General features: G+C 44.9%; 6 protein-coding genes and 1 non-coding gene across 7 annotated transcripts; 6 read left to right on the top strand and 1 right to left on the bottom strand.

The window, feature by feature from the left end:
* Positions 1-186: 186 nt before the first annotated feature.
* Positions 187-2,847, bottom strand: UME6 (DNA-binding transcriptional regulator UME6; the record flags this gene model as incomplete). Its single annotated transcript, XM_022608852.1, has 1 exon — positions 187-2,847. One exon carries the CDS (start codon positions 2,845-2,847, stop codon positions 187-189), a length of 2,661 nt encoding a protein of 886 aa, XP_022462373.1.
* A 1,420-nt stretch (positions 2,848-4,267) lies between these two features.
* Positions 4,268-6,571, top strand: MSS4 (1-phosphatidylinositol-4-phosphate 5-kinase; the record flags this gene model as incomplete). Its single annotated transcript, XM_022608841.1, has 1 exon — positions 4,268-6,571. One exon carries the CDS (start codon positions 4,268-4,270, stop codon positions 6,569-6,571), a length of 2,304 nt encoding a protein of 767 aa, XP_022462372.1.
* Positions 6,572-7,136: 565 nt separating this feature from the next.
* Positions 7,137-7,334, top strand: CPP2 (cysteine-rich palmitoylated domain-containing protein CPP2; the record flags this gene model as incomplete). The annotated part of the gene is made up of 1 exon (XM_022608830.1): positions 7,137-7,334. The coding sequence occupies one exon, from the start codon at positions 7,137-7,139 to the stop codon at positions 7,332-7,334; it is 198 nt and encodes a 65-aa protein (XP_022462371.1).
* Positions 7,335-9,425: 2,091 nt separating this feature from the next.
* Positions 9,426-9,558, top strand: KNAG0Atrna6I. Its single transcript has 2 exons — positions 9,426-9,463; positions 9,522-9,558. It is a non-coding gene; the product is annotated as a tRNA-Ile (tRNA).
* A 199-nt stretch (positions 9,559-9,757) lies between these two features.
* Positions 9,758-11,950, top strand: GCD6 (translation initiation factor eIF2B catalytic subunit epsilon; the record flags this gene model as incomplete). The annotated part of the gene is made up of 1 exon (XM_022608819.1): positions 9,758-11,950. The coding sequence occupies one exon, from the start codon at positions 9,758-9,760 to the stop codon at positions 11,948-11,950; it is 2,193 nt and encodes a 730-aa protein (XP_022462370.1).
* A 505-nt stretch (positions 11,951-12,455) lies between these two features.
* Positions 12,456-13,061, top strand: CDC42 (Rho family GTPase CDC42; the record flags this gene model as incomplete). Its single annotated transcript, XM_022608808.1, has 1 exon — positions 12,456-13,061. The coding sequence occupies one exon, from the start codon at positions 12,456-12,458 to the stop codon at positions 13,059-13,061; it is 606 nt and encodes a 201-aa protein (XP_022462369.1).
* A 423-nt stretch (positions 13,062-13,484) lies between these two features.
* On the top strand, positions 13,485-15,164 carry TCP1 (chaperonin-containing T-complex alpha subunit TCP1; the record flags this gene model as incomplete). Its single annotated transcript, XM_022608797.1, has 1 exon — positions 13,485-15,164. The coding sequence occupies one exon, from the start codon at positions 13,485-13,487 to the stop codon at positions 15,162-15,164; it is 1,680 nt and encodes a 559-aa protein (XP_022462368.1).
* Positions 15,165-15,760: the final 596 nt, after the last annotated feature.

The following is a 15,760-nucleotide window of genomic DNA, read 5'->3' as shown; positions in this document are numbered from 1 at the left end:
GAAGTCCAAATTTGAATTGGGAAAGTACAGAGTGTAGAATTGTATATTGATGTATACGTCTATATATGTAACGAGTTTTCTGTGGGATTATAGTTGAGCTTGAAGAAAATTCTCCCCAACAAAATTATTCAATGTCTTTAGTTTGTTTCCCGTGGTGGTAGTTAACCCACAGCAGTGGGAAGTAGCTTAAGTGATTATAGGATTGGTATTTGGAACGCCACTGTTGTGGTGTTCGTTAATCTCGCTGGGGGTTTTCCCGTCGACATCGTCCGTTTTGATTTTGGTATCGTCATGGTCAGTAGGGTGGTTCCCCTGTGGGCCGTTTCTTCTCTTCAATGCGGCTCTTTTCGCTTCTCGCGTGTGAATCTTGATCTCCTCCAGTTTCATCTGCTTCTTCGCTGGATCTGCGACGAAGTCAGGTCTCATTACATCGTAGAAACATTCCAAATTGAGTCTCACGCAATTGCGACAGTTTGGTTTTTCCTCTGTGCATTTCTTCTTCCTCAGTCTACAAATCCAGCAACCTGTCCTGGACCTGGTCCCTGTAGAAGAAGACGCTGACCCCCCATCCTTGACGAATTTCGTATTTGGTTTATCAGGTTTGGGTCCCTTCTTTTCTCTTTTCACGGGTTTGACCTTGGGCGGCGTCCCTTTGTTCTTTTTGGACTTGGACCCAAGAGGTCTTCCAACACGCCTCTTCCCTGTGCTCTGTTCCCTTTCAAGGATTGCCCGCTTGCTGTCTGAATTTCTGGGCCTCCCCCTCTTCTGTTTGACGACAAACGCGTCTGGATCTGCCATGTCGTCCGCCTCTGACACTTTGGCGCTTGCGTCATCAGACTCTCTCCATTCAAGCTCATCCTCAGAGACTTCCGATGACTCTGATTCCGCATATGTGGTCGACACGCTGGTTTTCCTCTTCCTCCGGCCCCTGCGTCTCTTTACAGATTCCATCTCCGGAAGTGTATCCTTGTCTACCCTCTTCCCGTTTTTGTTCCAAGTGACGTTCCGCTCCGAGGGCGGGATCATGTTGAATGAAGCCTTCCCTGCTCGCGAGGAGTCCTCGTCACTAGTGTCTGAGAAGGCGTTATACGTGTTGTGGTTGACACCAGAATTGCTGCTTGTCGGCGCTTCTCGTTGGTGTATCCTCAAGATGGGTCTCTGTTGTGGCCCCCGCAGCACGGAGGAAAAAGAGGAGGAATGCGGTCTGCTGAATGCGGATCCTTGTGTGGAAAGGGCTATATTCCCTGCTGATTGGCACGGGATGGACGACAACGAGGATCGGCGGTCTGGGAACTTGAAAGGTGACGACCTTAGAGCGGAGAGAGCCACAGCCGCTGTGTCCAGATCGCTATCGCTCGTTCTCCCATGTAACTGGAAGTCCTGTCGCAACGGTTGGGAGTGACCCATGTGAGCGTCTTTGCTGGGTGCGCTCAGCATTCTATGTTTCAAGCCGTCCATTTTTGTATCGAGCACTTTCGGCAGTATATGGATAGTGTGAATAGATGGTGTCCTAAACCTGCTGGTCAAATCTCTGTCCTCCATGTTCTGGTATTGTCTCTGTGCCATGTTTGCTCTCCATGATGATGATGCGAGCGTGAGCGGGTCTATTGTTGGGTTTTCCTGCCTCCCGCTCGAAGTTGGTCGGCCCAAATTGTGAAGGCTTAGTTGCCTCAGTGTGATCGGTTCCGTGGTGATCTCAGGTGAGTTTATGTTTGCGTCCTCAGTCATAATGGAGGATCCGCCCCTGTCGTTAGACCTTTGAAATGCAAGTTCGCTGAGCCTCCCCGCTGACCACAGTCCCATTTTTTCAGCCATGTCGCCATTCGGTTCCAAATTAAGCTTACTGTCCATGTCTAACATCCCATTTTTGAAGTTACCAGTTTCCTGCACCGGTGTATTTCTAATATGTGCGGACGGTGTCCTAGAGTTTGACTCAGAAAAAGTGTTTCTCCTTCTGTTGAGAGACGGCAGCGCATACGAGGAGTTTTTCTCCCTGTCCATTGTGTCGGTCAATAGTGCTGTAGCATTCAACATTGCGTCCTCACCAAACCTCTCCCTTCCTGTGTATGGAATACTATCTTTCAATTTATCATCAAACGTCATACTCCTATCAATATTACGAGTCCCATATATGCTCCCTAAAGACGGAACTGCACTGAAATCGGTAGCAATGTTTCCTCTATTGGTACTCACCGGGGGTGGCAGTATGATCCCACTACTGCTACTGTTGTTGTTGCTATTGCTGTTGTTGTTGTTGTTGTTGTTGTGAAATTTCAATACTGGCGGCAAAAAATTCGATATACCATATTTTGTTTTTTCTTCCTTTTGAAGTGGGTTTTTCCTCACCGTAAAATTTTCGTCACTCGTCACGTTTTGACTCTGAGCGGTTAAACGGTGTGTAGCACCCTCAGTGGTCGCTCGTGGGTCGCTTGTGTAGTGTGTGAAGTCTGGAGACGTTGGTGGGGCCTGTTGCACGGTGTCCTTAGGGACCCCCCTGTGCAACATAGCCGCTGGTGTCCCCAGGGCAGCTCCAAGAGGTGAAGCGATCCTGCTGACCACTGGAGTGTTGTTTGGAGCCACCGTTGCTCTTGACCTAGGCTCTTCGTGGTTTGTCAGTGGCGGTGAGAGCCACTTATCGTTGCTAGTGTGTTCCACGACCGAGCGGTGAGGTACGTTAGTATTCTTTGTTCTGGACCCGGCGGGCGTGTGCACGTTCTGCAGCGTTCTCCCTTGTCTGTCACGGTCCATGGGCCTAACACTGCTCGAGACCTTCAACCCTGAGTGTCTTAAGGTGGACCTTCGCCTGCTGTTCCCTGGTGCTCCCTTTGTGTCTGGAAGGTTGTTCATTCTTTTTACCCTTGTGAATTCCCCCAGCAGCGGCTAAACTATACACGACGAATATACAACAAATATAGAGAAGAGAGAGGATAGATAGATATATAGATATATAGAGGATTGGTACTTGTGGTTGTGTGCGTGTGTTGCGAGAGAGAGTGTGTGTCTGTCCCAAGTGTAAAACGGTCACTTCCCCCTTGTGTATGCAATACGGAAGAGGATCCTGTTCTGAAAGCGCTTCCGTGTGTAAAATAAAAGAAAGAGAAAAAAAAATAAAAGTGTTCCCTCTTTTTTTTTCTTTTTGGTGCTTCGTTTCTTTTTTCAGTTCTTAGTCCTGTTTCTGTTTTTATCGCTCCGGCGTTCTCCGCACGTTTTTTTTGGGGGGGGATTGGAAGATTAGCAGGAGAAACAGCCGCTTGTCTCTCTGTGCGTGCATTTGGCACTTGCGAATGGGGTCAAATTCGCTGATATAAGAACGGTGTGGAAGACGCTTGTGGTAGCGGCAAATAGGGAGAGCGAAAGGGAACTCCGGGTAATGTACACAGAGACAGAGAGAGGACGCGAAATATACCCCGCTCACGTCCCGCGCTCCCTTGAAAGCGTAACTGAAACACGTTCGCATGTTGTTGTTGTTCTTCCCTTTTCCCTTTTTGCTCCCCATACGCCTGGTAATTGGTGTGTGTGGGTGAGCAGCCAGCAGCGGTTATCTCTTCTTGGTGCGGGGGAGGGTGCTGCTGGGCGGTTGGCCTCTCAGTGGGGAACACCGCCTCTCGTAGAACGCAACCAGAGGATTGATTCCCTAGGGTTCGCCCACATAAGAACGTATGTAAATGCGTGTGTAGCACTGCCCGTCTGCACCAGCCACTCCCACGTTAGTGGTTACCCTCACCAACGGGCTGTGCTGCAGGGCTCTTTCTCTCTCTTTTTCTCTATTTTTTGAAGGAAAAAATTAGTGCGCGAAAAAATAAACCCTTGCGTTTCTGATTTACTTCTACTTCATCTTTTTTGTGTGAAGATGCTTTTTTTTTTTATTTTGAGAGAGAGGAAAACTTTGAAAAATAGATGATACGCATAAAGTATAACACAGAACTGCCCCAGCATCTATCGACGCCCTCCTCCTCCATACCATACTTTTGAAGACAATCGTCAGAGGAAAAACGACGGTTATTACTACTCTCTTAGCTCCCATTCATCCGTTGTTGCTCTCTCGCTCTTTTTTTTTTCTATTTCGTTGGCTTTTCTTTACCCCTCTCTTCCATCACTTGTTTGAAGTTTACTTAGTTTAACGCGAGATTTCTAGTCTCTACTCAGAGAACATCGTTACCTGTTTTTCTTTTTCTAAACTTATCCACTTTCATTACGGTCCGTTGTTTCCTTTGTAGTACATCTCTACAGACACAAGAACAAAAACAAAAACAAAAAATAGCATTTAATGATGGACCATTCCAATGTCAAAGTGTTGAGTAGTCCTGACGATATACCAGTGGGGAAGAAAATGTTTCATCCGGCTCCAATATCACAGACTCACAAAGACACGTTGGTGAAAACACATCTCGTAACAGGAGATCACAATAAGAGTGCGAAGCATACTTCAAAGTTACATACACACACGGCTAGTCTCCATTCTTTGTCAAACTCAGAGTCCAATGCAGAGAGTGCGCGGTTTTCGGACGGGGAACTGACAACGTCCACTCCAACCTCGCTGGAGGAGACTGCGCTCCGCAACAAGTGTCACTCGAGGTCAGGCTCGATAAATTCAAGGTGCAGCATTAACAATAACATAAACAACAAAAACTTGCATGGAAGTTCCGCAGATGTGGTCACTATCAAAAGACGAGACACTTTACAAGAGCATAATTTATCAAATAAACAGGAGTTAAACGAAGATATAACCGCGCATAGTAATACACTCCCGCATACCACGGGGATGACCAGCGACCAGGGGAGCGTGCTAACCGTGAACAGTCTCATCGAAAACGACTCGTATATTCAGGATATCGAAGATGATAGGATACTGTTGAATAAGAAAGTATCCAGGAGACCCGTCGGTTTGAAGAGGAAAGATACAAGAGACTCAACTGGGAGAACAAACATACCGTTCCAGTCAACAAAGCATTCGCAGATTTTGCCCGTGGATGAAACGGACGCAAACTACGAGAAATATCAGCAAGAGCAACAGGAACTCGCGTCTGTAGAACAGCAGAGAAGGTATAACAACAAAACGGGGCATCATCACCGGATTTCGTCCGTATCGCTACCTATGAAGAAACAGTTGCATGGACAACAGGCAGAATCGAAGTCGGCACCCCTGGTGGATGCAACCGTCAGTAAGAAGAACAAGAAATCCCCTGGTCTTAAGAAATCGGATACGGCCACGCGCGAAATACAGAAGATGAGGAAAAGTCTATTGCATAAGAGAGAGATGAGAAGGAATAGGAAGGCATTCTTGATGGACGATGACCGCGTGCTGATAGGGAACAAAGTCAGTGAGGGCCACGTCAACTTCATCATCGCGTACAACATGCTCACAGGGATCAGAGTAGCCGTGTCCCGGTGTTCCGGAATAATGAAACCACTGACTCCCGCAGATTTCAAATGTAGCAAGAAACTTGCGTTTGACTACCACGGGAATGAACTGACCCCTTCGTCACAGTACGCATTCAAGTTCAAGGATTACTGCCCAGAAGTGTTCAGAGAGTTGAGAGCGCTGTTCGGACTCGACCCAGCGGATTATCTTGTGTCTTTAACCTCGAAGTACATACTCAGTGAACTGAACTCACCGGGGAAAAGCGGGTCGTTCTTTTATTACTCAAGGGACTATCGGTACATCATCAAAACAATCCATCACTCCGAGCACATTCATCTGCGGAGGCACGTCCAAGAGTACTACAACCACGTCAGAGAAAATCCGAATACATTGATATGTCAATTTTACGGGCTGCATCGTGTCAAGATGCCCATTTCCTTCCAAAACAAGATCAAGCACCGCAGAATCTACTTCCTCGTGATGAACAACTTGTTCCCTCCCAAACTGGAGCTGCATAAAACGTTTGACCTTAAGGGTTCCACTTGGGGTCGACTCACCACAGTCGATAAGGACAGGGCAGCAAATGACCCAACCTACAGACCAGTCCTCAAGGATCTGAACTGGCTACAAATGAAACAGCGGATCCAGTTTGGCCCAGAACGGAGGGAAAAGTTCTTGGTACAGCTCCGCAAGGACGTCGCACTGCTGATAAAATTGAACATAATGGACTACTCTCTACTACTGGGTATACACGACATACGGCAGGCCAAACAAGAGGATGAGGACACGGCGGATTTGCTAGAGCTTGAAGATGAGGCCCCATATGATCGGCCAGAAGAAGCACAAGCTACAAGCGCGGACCCAGCGAGAGACTCGATAGCCGGGAAGCAAAACCACACAACAGCGCATTCCAATATCATACCGCACTATTTCAAAAGTGACGAGGGTGGCATACGTTCGTCGTTGGAGGACAATTCGGACGGCGACTTCATATACTACGTGGGCATCATTGACTGTCTGACAAACTACTCTCTCCTGAAAAAACTGGAAAGTTTCTGGCGAAGTCTGAGCCATGACCCAAAAGTGGTAAGTGCTGTGCCACCCAAAGACTACGGTAACAGGTTCTATCATTTCATGCTGGATTCCGTGGACGCAAAACCAATGAAACCTTATAAAGATGATCCAGCGGCACAGCCTTATCAAGATTGAACAAGGATACAAAGATTTCCGTTTCGTTTTTCTCTATCGTCCCTTCTCTATTTGAGGGGCCAAGTCACAAGATACTACAAATTTCGGGCATTCGGCAGGCTTCCTCACTCCCATTTTGCACTACGTGCGATGTTAAGTTATGGCTATTGCTTCCTGTAACATGAATCAGTTGTTGCTAAGCGCTTCGCCACAGCCCACACATAACGTATACATAAATATATATATTCTAATTTCAACTTTATGACTGGCATACAGTATACTGGCGCAAGCCAGAATCCGTGACCATCTACACCAGATAGGGCTAACTTTGCTCTGTCCACAGCCACGTTTAGTGGCGCAGATCAACCCAAAAATAAAACTTCAGGGAACGCCAAATTTCCGTAAATTTTTTTTTTCTTTTGTTTTTTCTTTTTTTTCTTTTTGTTTTTTCTTTTTTTTTTTGGGCAACTTCCATGTGAGGAGAATTTATATATAACGAACCGTTTTGGCATATTTCCGCAGACGATTTCTGAAAACTTGATCCGGTTTTTGACTGTGCGGAGAAACCCAAAACACACATACCTATATGTCCCAACAATACTACCAGCAAGGTCCACAACAAGGTTACTACCAACAGGGTCCACCTCAACAGGGGTACTACCAGCAGGCCCCACAACAGCCTGTTTACGTGCAGCAGGCTCCACCAAAGGAGGAAAGCAGTTGTTGGAGCACATGTTGCAAAGTGATGCTGTGCTGTTGCATTTTGGAAATGTGTTGTAGCTAAACACACGGGAGTTGTCCATTTATATTCTTTTGATTACCTTCCTACAAATTAGAGAGGAAACAAAAAATAGACCCTGACTTTAACGTGTTGCCCAAAAGTGATTTTTGCAGCGCTCTTTGCTTTTTTATTACACTGCATCAATGAGTGTGCTACTTAAAATCATTGGAGGATTTGTGTACTTAATACCATATTTGTACAATGTAATATATTTTCTGTGGTAAATATAATAATATCAATACTGGTGCCATTCGAGGTGGTTGGAATAGATGACCGTCAAAACTACACATTGAAAATTCCACGTTCCAAAAGCCGTGGCGAAAACAAGTTCCATATCAAACATCTCGAGCCTTATGATTTAATAACCAATAATGGCCCTAATGCTCCACCCGCCTCTGCGAGTGATGCTATGCTCCGTGCTAATCACATCAAGCGCTATCTTACATTGTGGGCTCCCGGGTGAGAGAACAACTTGGTTTTTGTGCAGTCTATTGATATATGTTAACTCGATATGAATAGAACAACTCAAACCGTGTAACATATTGGTTTCTTTGTTAGATAAAAAACGTTATCCTTCAAGAATCTCCTTTCGTTACCCGGGAGTGTCTGTCTTTGTTTTCCACCGTTCCTGGGTTATTCCTTCTTGCGGACAGTGCATCCCGTATCCGGATATACCCTGATTCGGTATCTTTGATCAATGTTCCATCCTTAATAGCAATAATATTTTACCTTCCTCCGGAAAGTCCTTATACCGTATTTCAGTGTTAAAATCGAGGTTTATCTCTCTTCCTCGAACCTCAAACATGTAATATATTAGATTCAAAATAGGACACACGTTACTTGGAAATGCGATCATATGTCCTGGACGCAGGATATGGGGCCACGAAGCATGGTGAACATTAACTAGAGAACTCGACCGAGGACAGACTAGGAGAAGGTAACCATACCTTAATAAGTTTACTGACTGTGCGCCTCGAGACAAACATAAGCACCCAAAAGGTGACTGTACCCCAATAAGATATTAGTCACCAAAATGATAGAGACCATTAGGAAACAAAATGATAGAGACCAAGAGGAAACAAAATGATAGAGACCAACAAGAAATAAAACAATAAAGACACATTAGTAAGAAAAATGGTAGTGACCAAAAGGATAAGGACACAGTAGTAACACAAAAGTGAAAGCGAGGAGATCAGGAAAGAGAAAGAACCTTCTGGAGAATCTTACGAGCCATCCAGAAATAAAAGTATAAAAAGGGCAAGACCTTGCCAGATTTGAAATAGAGTTGGGAAGAAGTTATATTCTAGCTTAGAACTAAAGAGAACAACACTTACTATATAAACAATTCATAAGTAAGAACAGCATATCTTACACCTTGGTAGCGCCGCAAAAATACGATCTAAATCAGCTTTCACAACATCAAAATGAATCAGAACCCAATTCAATCCTTCATCTCCATTGTCCCTAAGTTCGACGGGAAGGCTAAAGGCTCAGAATTCGCTCATTGGGTCCAAAATGTTAAGCGTATTGCAACCACGCTAAGCATGAACGACACGGACACTTTGAACGCGACGTTGTGTTTATTGGTAGGAGGAGCCGCCAACTGGGCTAGCAACCTTCTCCAAGTCTGCCCTCCGTCGAGCTCTCTAGTTAATGTCCACAATGCTTTATGATCCCATGTCCTGCGTCCAGGACATTGAACCGCATCTCCGAGTCACGTGTCTTATTTCGGGTATCATATTTTACAAAACATGTAATATGGAACTCACACAGTTCCAATCACGAGACCCAGCTCTCACCACAAACTCTCACAGTTCTCAGACACAAATCAATAAGCCCTTTTCCACAAGGCAACCCTTAGCGACAAGCAACATGCAACATGCAACATGCAACACGCAATGTACACATAACGAACGGACAGACCCAAGCTAATGCGGCCTGATCCAGCTTCACCAATTAATATATAAAGGCCACAGATTCCAGTCATTGGAATCCTCGTCTCTCTTCCTCTATATATTCTCTTTCTATATATACCTTAGAGTTTACTCAAAACATTAATTATCATTAACGCAATCTTACAAAACATTTGAAAATGCTCGTGTAGCTCAGTGGTTAGAGCTTCGTGCTTATAGATGTTTTCCGGAGTGTCAACTTTCTGTGTCCAAGGTTTTTCAATCAGACCTTTAAAGCAACGCGACCGTCGTGGGTTCAAACCCCACCTCGAGCACTTTCTTTTTTGGATTTTTTTCTTTGAAATACTCGTACTTAGTGACACAATAAGCACAGATCCTCTTTTTTTTTCAGCTCAAGAACCCGGTCGATTGGTAACCATCGAAAGCACTTGATGAGCTCTTCGAACAGCGTCTGTCAGTTCTATGCAATAATTATAGAAAACTTGTCAATTGCTAATAAAGACTGTTGACGTAATGTCTGGGAAAAGTGTCAAGTCTGGAGCCAAAAACTCTGCTAAGAAGGGTGCTGATGTCGATGTTGAAGATCGGTTGCAGGCGGTCATTTTGACAGATTCTTTTGAGACTAGATTCATGCCTCTAACCGCGGTGAAACCGCGTTGTTTATTGCCATTGTCGAATGTGCCACTTATCGAATATACCTTGGAATTTCTGGCAACGGCCGGTGTCAGTGAGGTCTATTTGATTTGCTCATCACACGCGAACCAAGTAGACGCATACATGGAAAAATCGAAATGGAATCTTCCATGGTCTCCTTTTAAGGTATCCACGATCATGTTTCCAGAGGCGCGCTCTGTTGGTGATGTTATGAGAGATTTGGATAATCGTGGTATTATTACTGGTGATTTCATATTGATTAGTGGTGATGTTGTCACAAATGTCGATTTCAATAATAAATTGCTAGAGTTCCATAAAAAAATGCACGCTCAAGACAAGGATCACATTGCTACAATGTGTTTAAGCAAAGCTAGTCAATACCACAAGACGAGAACGTTTGAACCGGCGGCCTTCATTTTAGAGAAGAACACGGGTAGATGTATTTACTACCAAGATTTACCATTGATCAGTTCGAAGCAAAAAACATCTGTGGAAATTGACCCAGAGTTGCTAGACGATGTCGATGAATTTGTCATTAGGAATGATCTGATTGACTGTAGAATTGACATTTGCACGCCGCATGTGCCACCGATCTTTCAGGAGAATTTCGATTACGAGAGCTTGAGAACTGATTTTGTCAGGGGTGTTATATCCAGCGATATTTTGGGTAAGCATATCTATGCGTATATTACTGATGAATATGCTGTTAGAGTGGAAAGTTGGCAGACATATGACACCATTTCTGAGGATTTCTTGGGGAGATGGTGCTACCCATTGGTTCTAGATTCTAACATGCAAAATGGTCAAACATATTCGTATGAATCGAGACACATATATAAGGAAGACAACGTTGTCCTGGCTCAGTCCTGTAAGATTGGAAAATGTACTGCTATTGGATCTGGTACGAGGATTGGTGAAGGGACACTGATTGAGAATTCTGTTATCGGAAGGAACTGTCAAATTGGGGAGAATATCACCATTAGAAATAGTTTTATTTGGGAGGATGTGGTGATAGAAAATGGAAATACAATTGACCATTCCATTGTTGCCTCCAATTCCAGGCTGGGTGAGGGAGTAAAACTTGAGGATGGTTGTATTATCGGCTTCAACGTGGTTATCGAGTCAGGCAAGAGTATTCCGAAGGGCACTAAGATCTCGGCAACACCAGTCAGGAACAGGACTTCATCCTCCTTTGATCTCAACTACGAAAGTGAAGATAATGGTAGCGCTAGTGAGACATACTTCGAAACGAAATCTACTGGTATGCATTTGGCGGTAGATCTAGTGGGTGAGAACGGTGTTGGGTACGTGTACGACAGTGACGTTTCAGATGATGAGGACGAGTCTACAGATACTTACAGGGTATCGAATTGCCTGACACGCCAAATCGAGGACCTGTATTTGAGCGACACGTCCATCTCTTCCGGCACGAAGCGCACGAAGAAGAAGAGAACAATGTCTGCCAGCAGCATGCATACAGATAGAGAAGATTTCAACTCTGAATTTGAAGACGATGAGGACGAAGATTTTGAAAAGGAGGGCATTGCTACCGTGGAGAGAGCGCTAGAAAACAACCATGATTTAGATACTACTATGTTGGAGCTGAATACTCTGAGAATGAGTATGAACGTTTCATACCACGAGGTAAGGGTTGCCACAGTTATCGCGTTGCTAAAGAGGGTGTATCATTTCATTACTACTCAAACATTGGGTCCCAAGGATGCCGCCGTAAAAGTCTTCACTCAATGGGGGCCCCTGTTCAGAAGGCAAACTTTTGATGAGGAAGAGTACATTGACTTGCTGGACATTGTTATGGATAAAGTTGTTGCCGAAGCCTTCGCAAAACACGATTTGATCCTGTTCACTGTTTTGAACACTTTGTACGACATTGATGTTTTGGATGAAGAGCTCGTCTACAAGTGGTGGGATAAGAGCAGCACCGATCCTAAATATGACGAGGTGAAGGCTCTGGTGGGCAAGTGGGTTGATTGGTTGAAAACCGCTGACGAAGAATCATCGGATGATGACGAGGGCGATGACGAAGAAGATTAAACGAAAGTGCGTATCTACATACTTTTCGTGCATTACCTCTAGCATTAATTCATTGTAAATCTCATTAATGGTGAGGGCGCATCAACAATGTTCTGCTTATCCGCCATTAGCAAAGGACATTACTTCTCTGTTACCCGCATACTACCAGGTATTGTAAATTTTTACTAATACTGAGGTTTGTATTTTTTCCCGTTGTTTTTTCGAAAGCATGGAGATAAGACTTGGATATTTTTTTATTTTTATTATTCAATACAGTGATAGGTGTGCAGTAATATTTTGGTCTTTCCTGTCGAACTACACCGTCTGCAGTACTCGACACCCTCCTGAGAAACTTGGTCGTGGATACAGAAGATTGAGTAGTGCTATTTGTTGCTTTTCTTTGCATTCAATCTCCTTTAGAAACGCTTTTTTTGTTGCTTCTTTCTGTTTGTTTTACGAAGCCGAAACGACCACGCTTTTTGGAACAAGTCTCTGATACACACGTCTTTATAAAACCCTTTGCAGTATGCAGACTTTAAAATGTGTTGTTGTGGGTGATGGTGCTGTCGGGAAGACATGTTTACTGATTTCCTATACTACTAATCAGTTCCCAGCTGATTACGTGCCCACGGTCTTCGACAACTACGCCGTGACGGTGATGATCGGCGATGAGCCGTATACTCTAGGATTGTTTGATACTGCGGGTCAGGAAGATTACGACAGGCTAAGACCTCTTTCATATCCGTCCACGGACGTTTTCCTGGTTTGTTTCAGTGTTATCTCCCCTCCGTCGTTCGAGAATGTTAAGGAAAAATGGTTCCCAGAAGTCCACCATCATTGCCCCGGTGTACCTTGCTTGGTTGTCGGTACGCAGATAGATTTAAGGGATGACAAAGTGATAATTGAAAAGCTGCAGAGGCAAAGATTGCGTCCAATCACTGCAGAACAAGGTGAACGATTGTCAAGAGAGTTGAGAGCAGTCAAGTACGTGGAGTGCTCTGCACTAACCCAGCGTGGTTTAAAGAACGTTTTCGATGAAGCTATCGTTGCAGCGCTAGAGCCTCCTGTTATTAAAAAAAGTAAAAATGTACTATTCTATAACCATTTCATGAAATACAAACGTCCATATTAAGTATTGTCAAAAATATGTCTACCATTAACAGTGTGAGTAACTTAGGAAGGGGAAAGATGCATCCACTAAATCATAAAAGAAAGAATAGAACTCTGGCGAAATGAACGCCTAATACTTCTGTCTCACTATAAATACTTGTAATATAAAAAAACAAGACCCACCCACTTTACTCAATTACTCCCTATCTTATACTGTCCATTAACAAAGAACTGTACTGCTCTTGAACCGGCCTGTCTTGACAGTCTCATAGTCCCTTGCAAAGCGTCGTTACGGGCTTCGTTTGTGTCCACGTGACAGAAAAGTTTTTCTCTTTTCTTGCCCTTTGAAAATTTCTAGAGTTGAAGAATTACAGCGACATCAGAAGTTTTGCCTCATTGCTACCCAACGGTCGACCCAGTAGTTGCATAGGGAGAAGGCTGACCAATGGCTCAAGTGTTTAATAATACAGATTCTAGTACCCTGTTTCTGGGTGGTGAAAAAGTGAGCGGGGATGATATCCGTAACCAGAACGTGCTAGCGGCTTTAGCCGTTGCCAATGTGGTCAAGTCATCGTTGGGCCCGGTCGGGTTGGACAAGATGCTGGTCGATGACATTGGTGATTTCACTGTTACCAACGACGGTGCCACCATTCTGTCCCTTCTGGACGTGCAGCACCCTGCTGGGAAAATCCTGGTGGAATTGGCTCAACAACAGGACCGTGAGATCGGTGACGGTACGACCAGTGTTGTCATTATTGCATCTGAGCTTTTGAAGAGGGCCAACGAGCTGGTCAAGAATAAGATTCATCCAACGACCATAATCACTGGGTACAGGGTTGCTCTGAAGGAGGCGATCCGTTACATAAACGAGGTGCTCTCTGTGAGTGTCACCAGCCTGGGCAAAGAAACTTTGTTGAACATTGCCAAGACAAGCATGTCCTCCAAGATTATCGGGTCCGACTCTGACTTCTTCAGCAACATGGTTGTAGAATCTTTGTTGGCTGTGAAGACTGCCAACTCCAAGGGTGAAACGAAGTACCCTGTCAAGGCGGTTAATATCCTGAAGGCGCACGGTAAATCTGCGACGGAATCGGTTCTCGTGAATGGTTACGCGCTCAACTGTACCATTGCATCTCAAGCGATGCCCAAGGAGGTCAAATCTGGGAACGTCAAGATTGCGTGTCTGGATCTAAACTTGCAAAAGGCGCGTATGGCAATGGGTGTGCAGATAAATATAGATGACCCAGAACAGTTGGAGCAGATCCGGGAACGTGAGTCCCAAATGGTGTTGGAGAGGGTGCGTAAAATCATTGATGCTGGCGCCCAGGTAGTGCTGACCACGAAAGGTATTGACGATCTGTGTTTGAAGGAGTTTGTCGAGGCCAAAGTGATGGGTGTCAGACGTTGTAAAAAAGAGGATTTGAGGCGGATTGCGCGTGCCACTGGTGCCACTTTGATTGGATCCATGTCTAATTTGGAAGGTGACGAAACGTTTGAATCCAGTTACCTGGGTACCTGTGAAGAAGTTGTTCAAACCAAATTCTCGGATGACGAGTGTATCCTTATCAAGGGTACCTCTAAGCATTCTTCCTCTTCTATAATCCTACGTGGGGCCAACGATTACTCGTTGGATGAAATGGAGCGTTCCGTGCACGACTCTCTGTGCGTTGTGAAGAGAACGTTAGAGAGCGGGAACGTTGTCCCCGGTGGTGGTTGCGTGGAGGCAGCATTGAACATATACCTTGACAATTTCGCCACCACTGTTGGATCTCGTGAACAGCTTGCCATTGCCGAGTTTGCGGGTGCGTTACTGGTGATTCCAAAGACCCTTGCTGTCAACGCGGCAAAGGACTCCAGCGAGTTGATTGCGAAACTGAGATCATACCATGCCTCGAGCCAGTCTGCCAAGATAGACGACACGAAGAGGAGAGCGTACAAAAACTACGGCCTGGATCTGATCAAGGGGAAGATTGTAGACGAGGTGCACGCGGGTGTCCTCGAGCCCACCATCAGTAAGATCAAGTCTTTGAAATCGGCATTGGAGGCGTGCATCGCCATTCTAAGAATCGATACGATGATTACAGTGGATCCAGAACAACCAAAGGAGGATCCACATGACCATTGATTGTTGTAAAGCCAGTTGTACGTAACTCCAGTTTAGCGTATTATCTTCCTGTAACATATCTTTCCGAAAGAGAGAATAAATAGATCACTAGAGAGAGACGCACGCTTACGTCGCGCCCCGCGGAGCAACAAAAAAAAAAAAAAGGTTACAATGTCACTTTGCACGTAAATTCCGGTTGAACGGGAGAAACGGGGCAGTGTAAATTCCGCAAAATGGGAAAAAAGTAATTCTGTCCTTTGTCTTTTTTTTTATGCAAGGGTTTGTTTGTGCAATTGTGTGAATTGGTTCTCTCCTTTCCTCTCCGCCCCTTTCGGCGCTTTCTCGGAATTCCACACACAATTTTCTGTTGTTTTTTCTTGTGTTCAGTGGGCGACTCTTTCTCTGCTCGATCGAGTTTTCTTTCCTTTTTGTCTCTTTGAGCTGGGCTTCTTGTTTCGTCTCCTTCAGAAGAGAGACGCACTCACACGGCACCCGTTGCTAAAGCGTTCGTTTTGGTAACTTGGGCCCAAAAGTCGGTTCAATAATAGATCTTTTCCCGCAATTTCGTTGGGTTGCTGTTTGGTTTTTCCCAATTAGGATCCCGCTTTGCTGTTCGC

This window comes from Huiozyma naganishii, chromosome 1 (assembly GCF_000348985.1).
Source record: "Huiozyma naganishii CBS 8797 chromosome 1, complete genome".
In the NCBI taxonomy this organism is placed as follows: Eukaryota; Fungi; Ascomycota; class Saccharomycetes; order Saccharomycetales; family Saccharomycetaceae; genus Huiozyma; species Huiozyma naganishii.
This window is presented reverse-complemented; position numbering and strand designations above follow the sequence as displayed.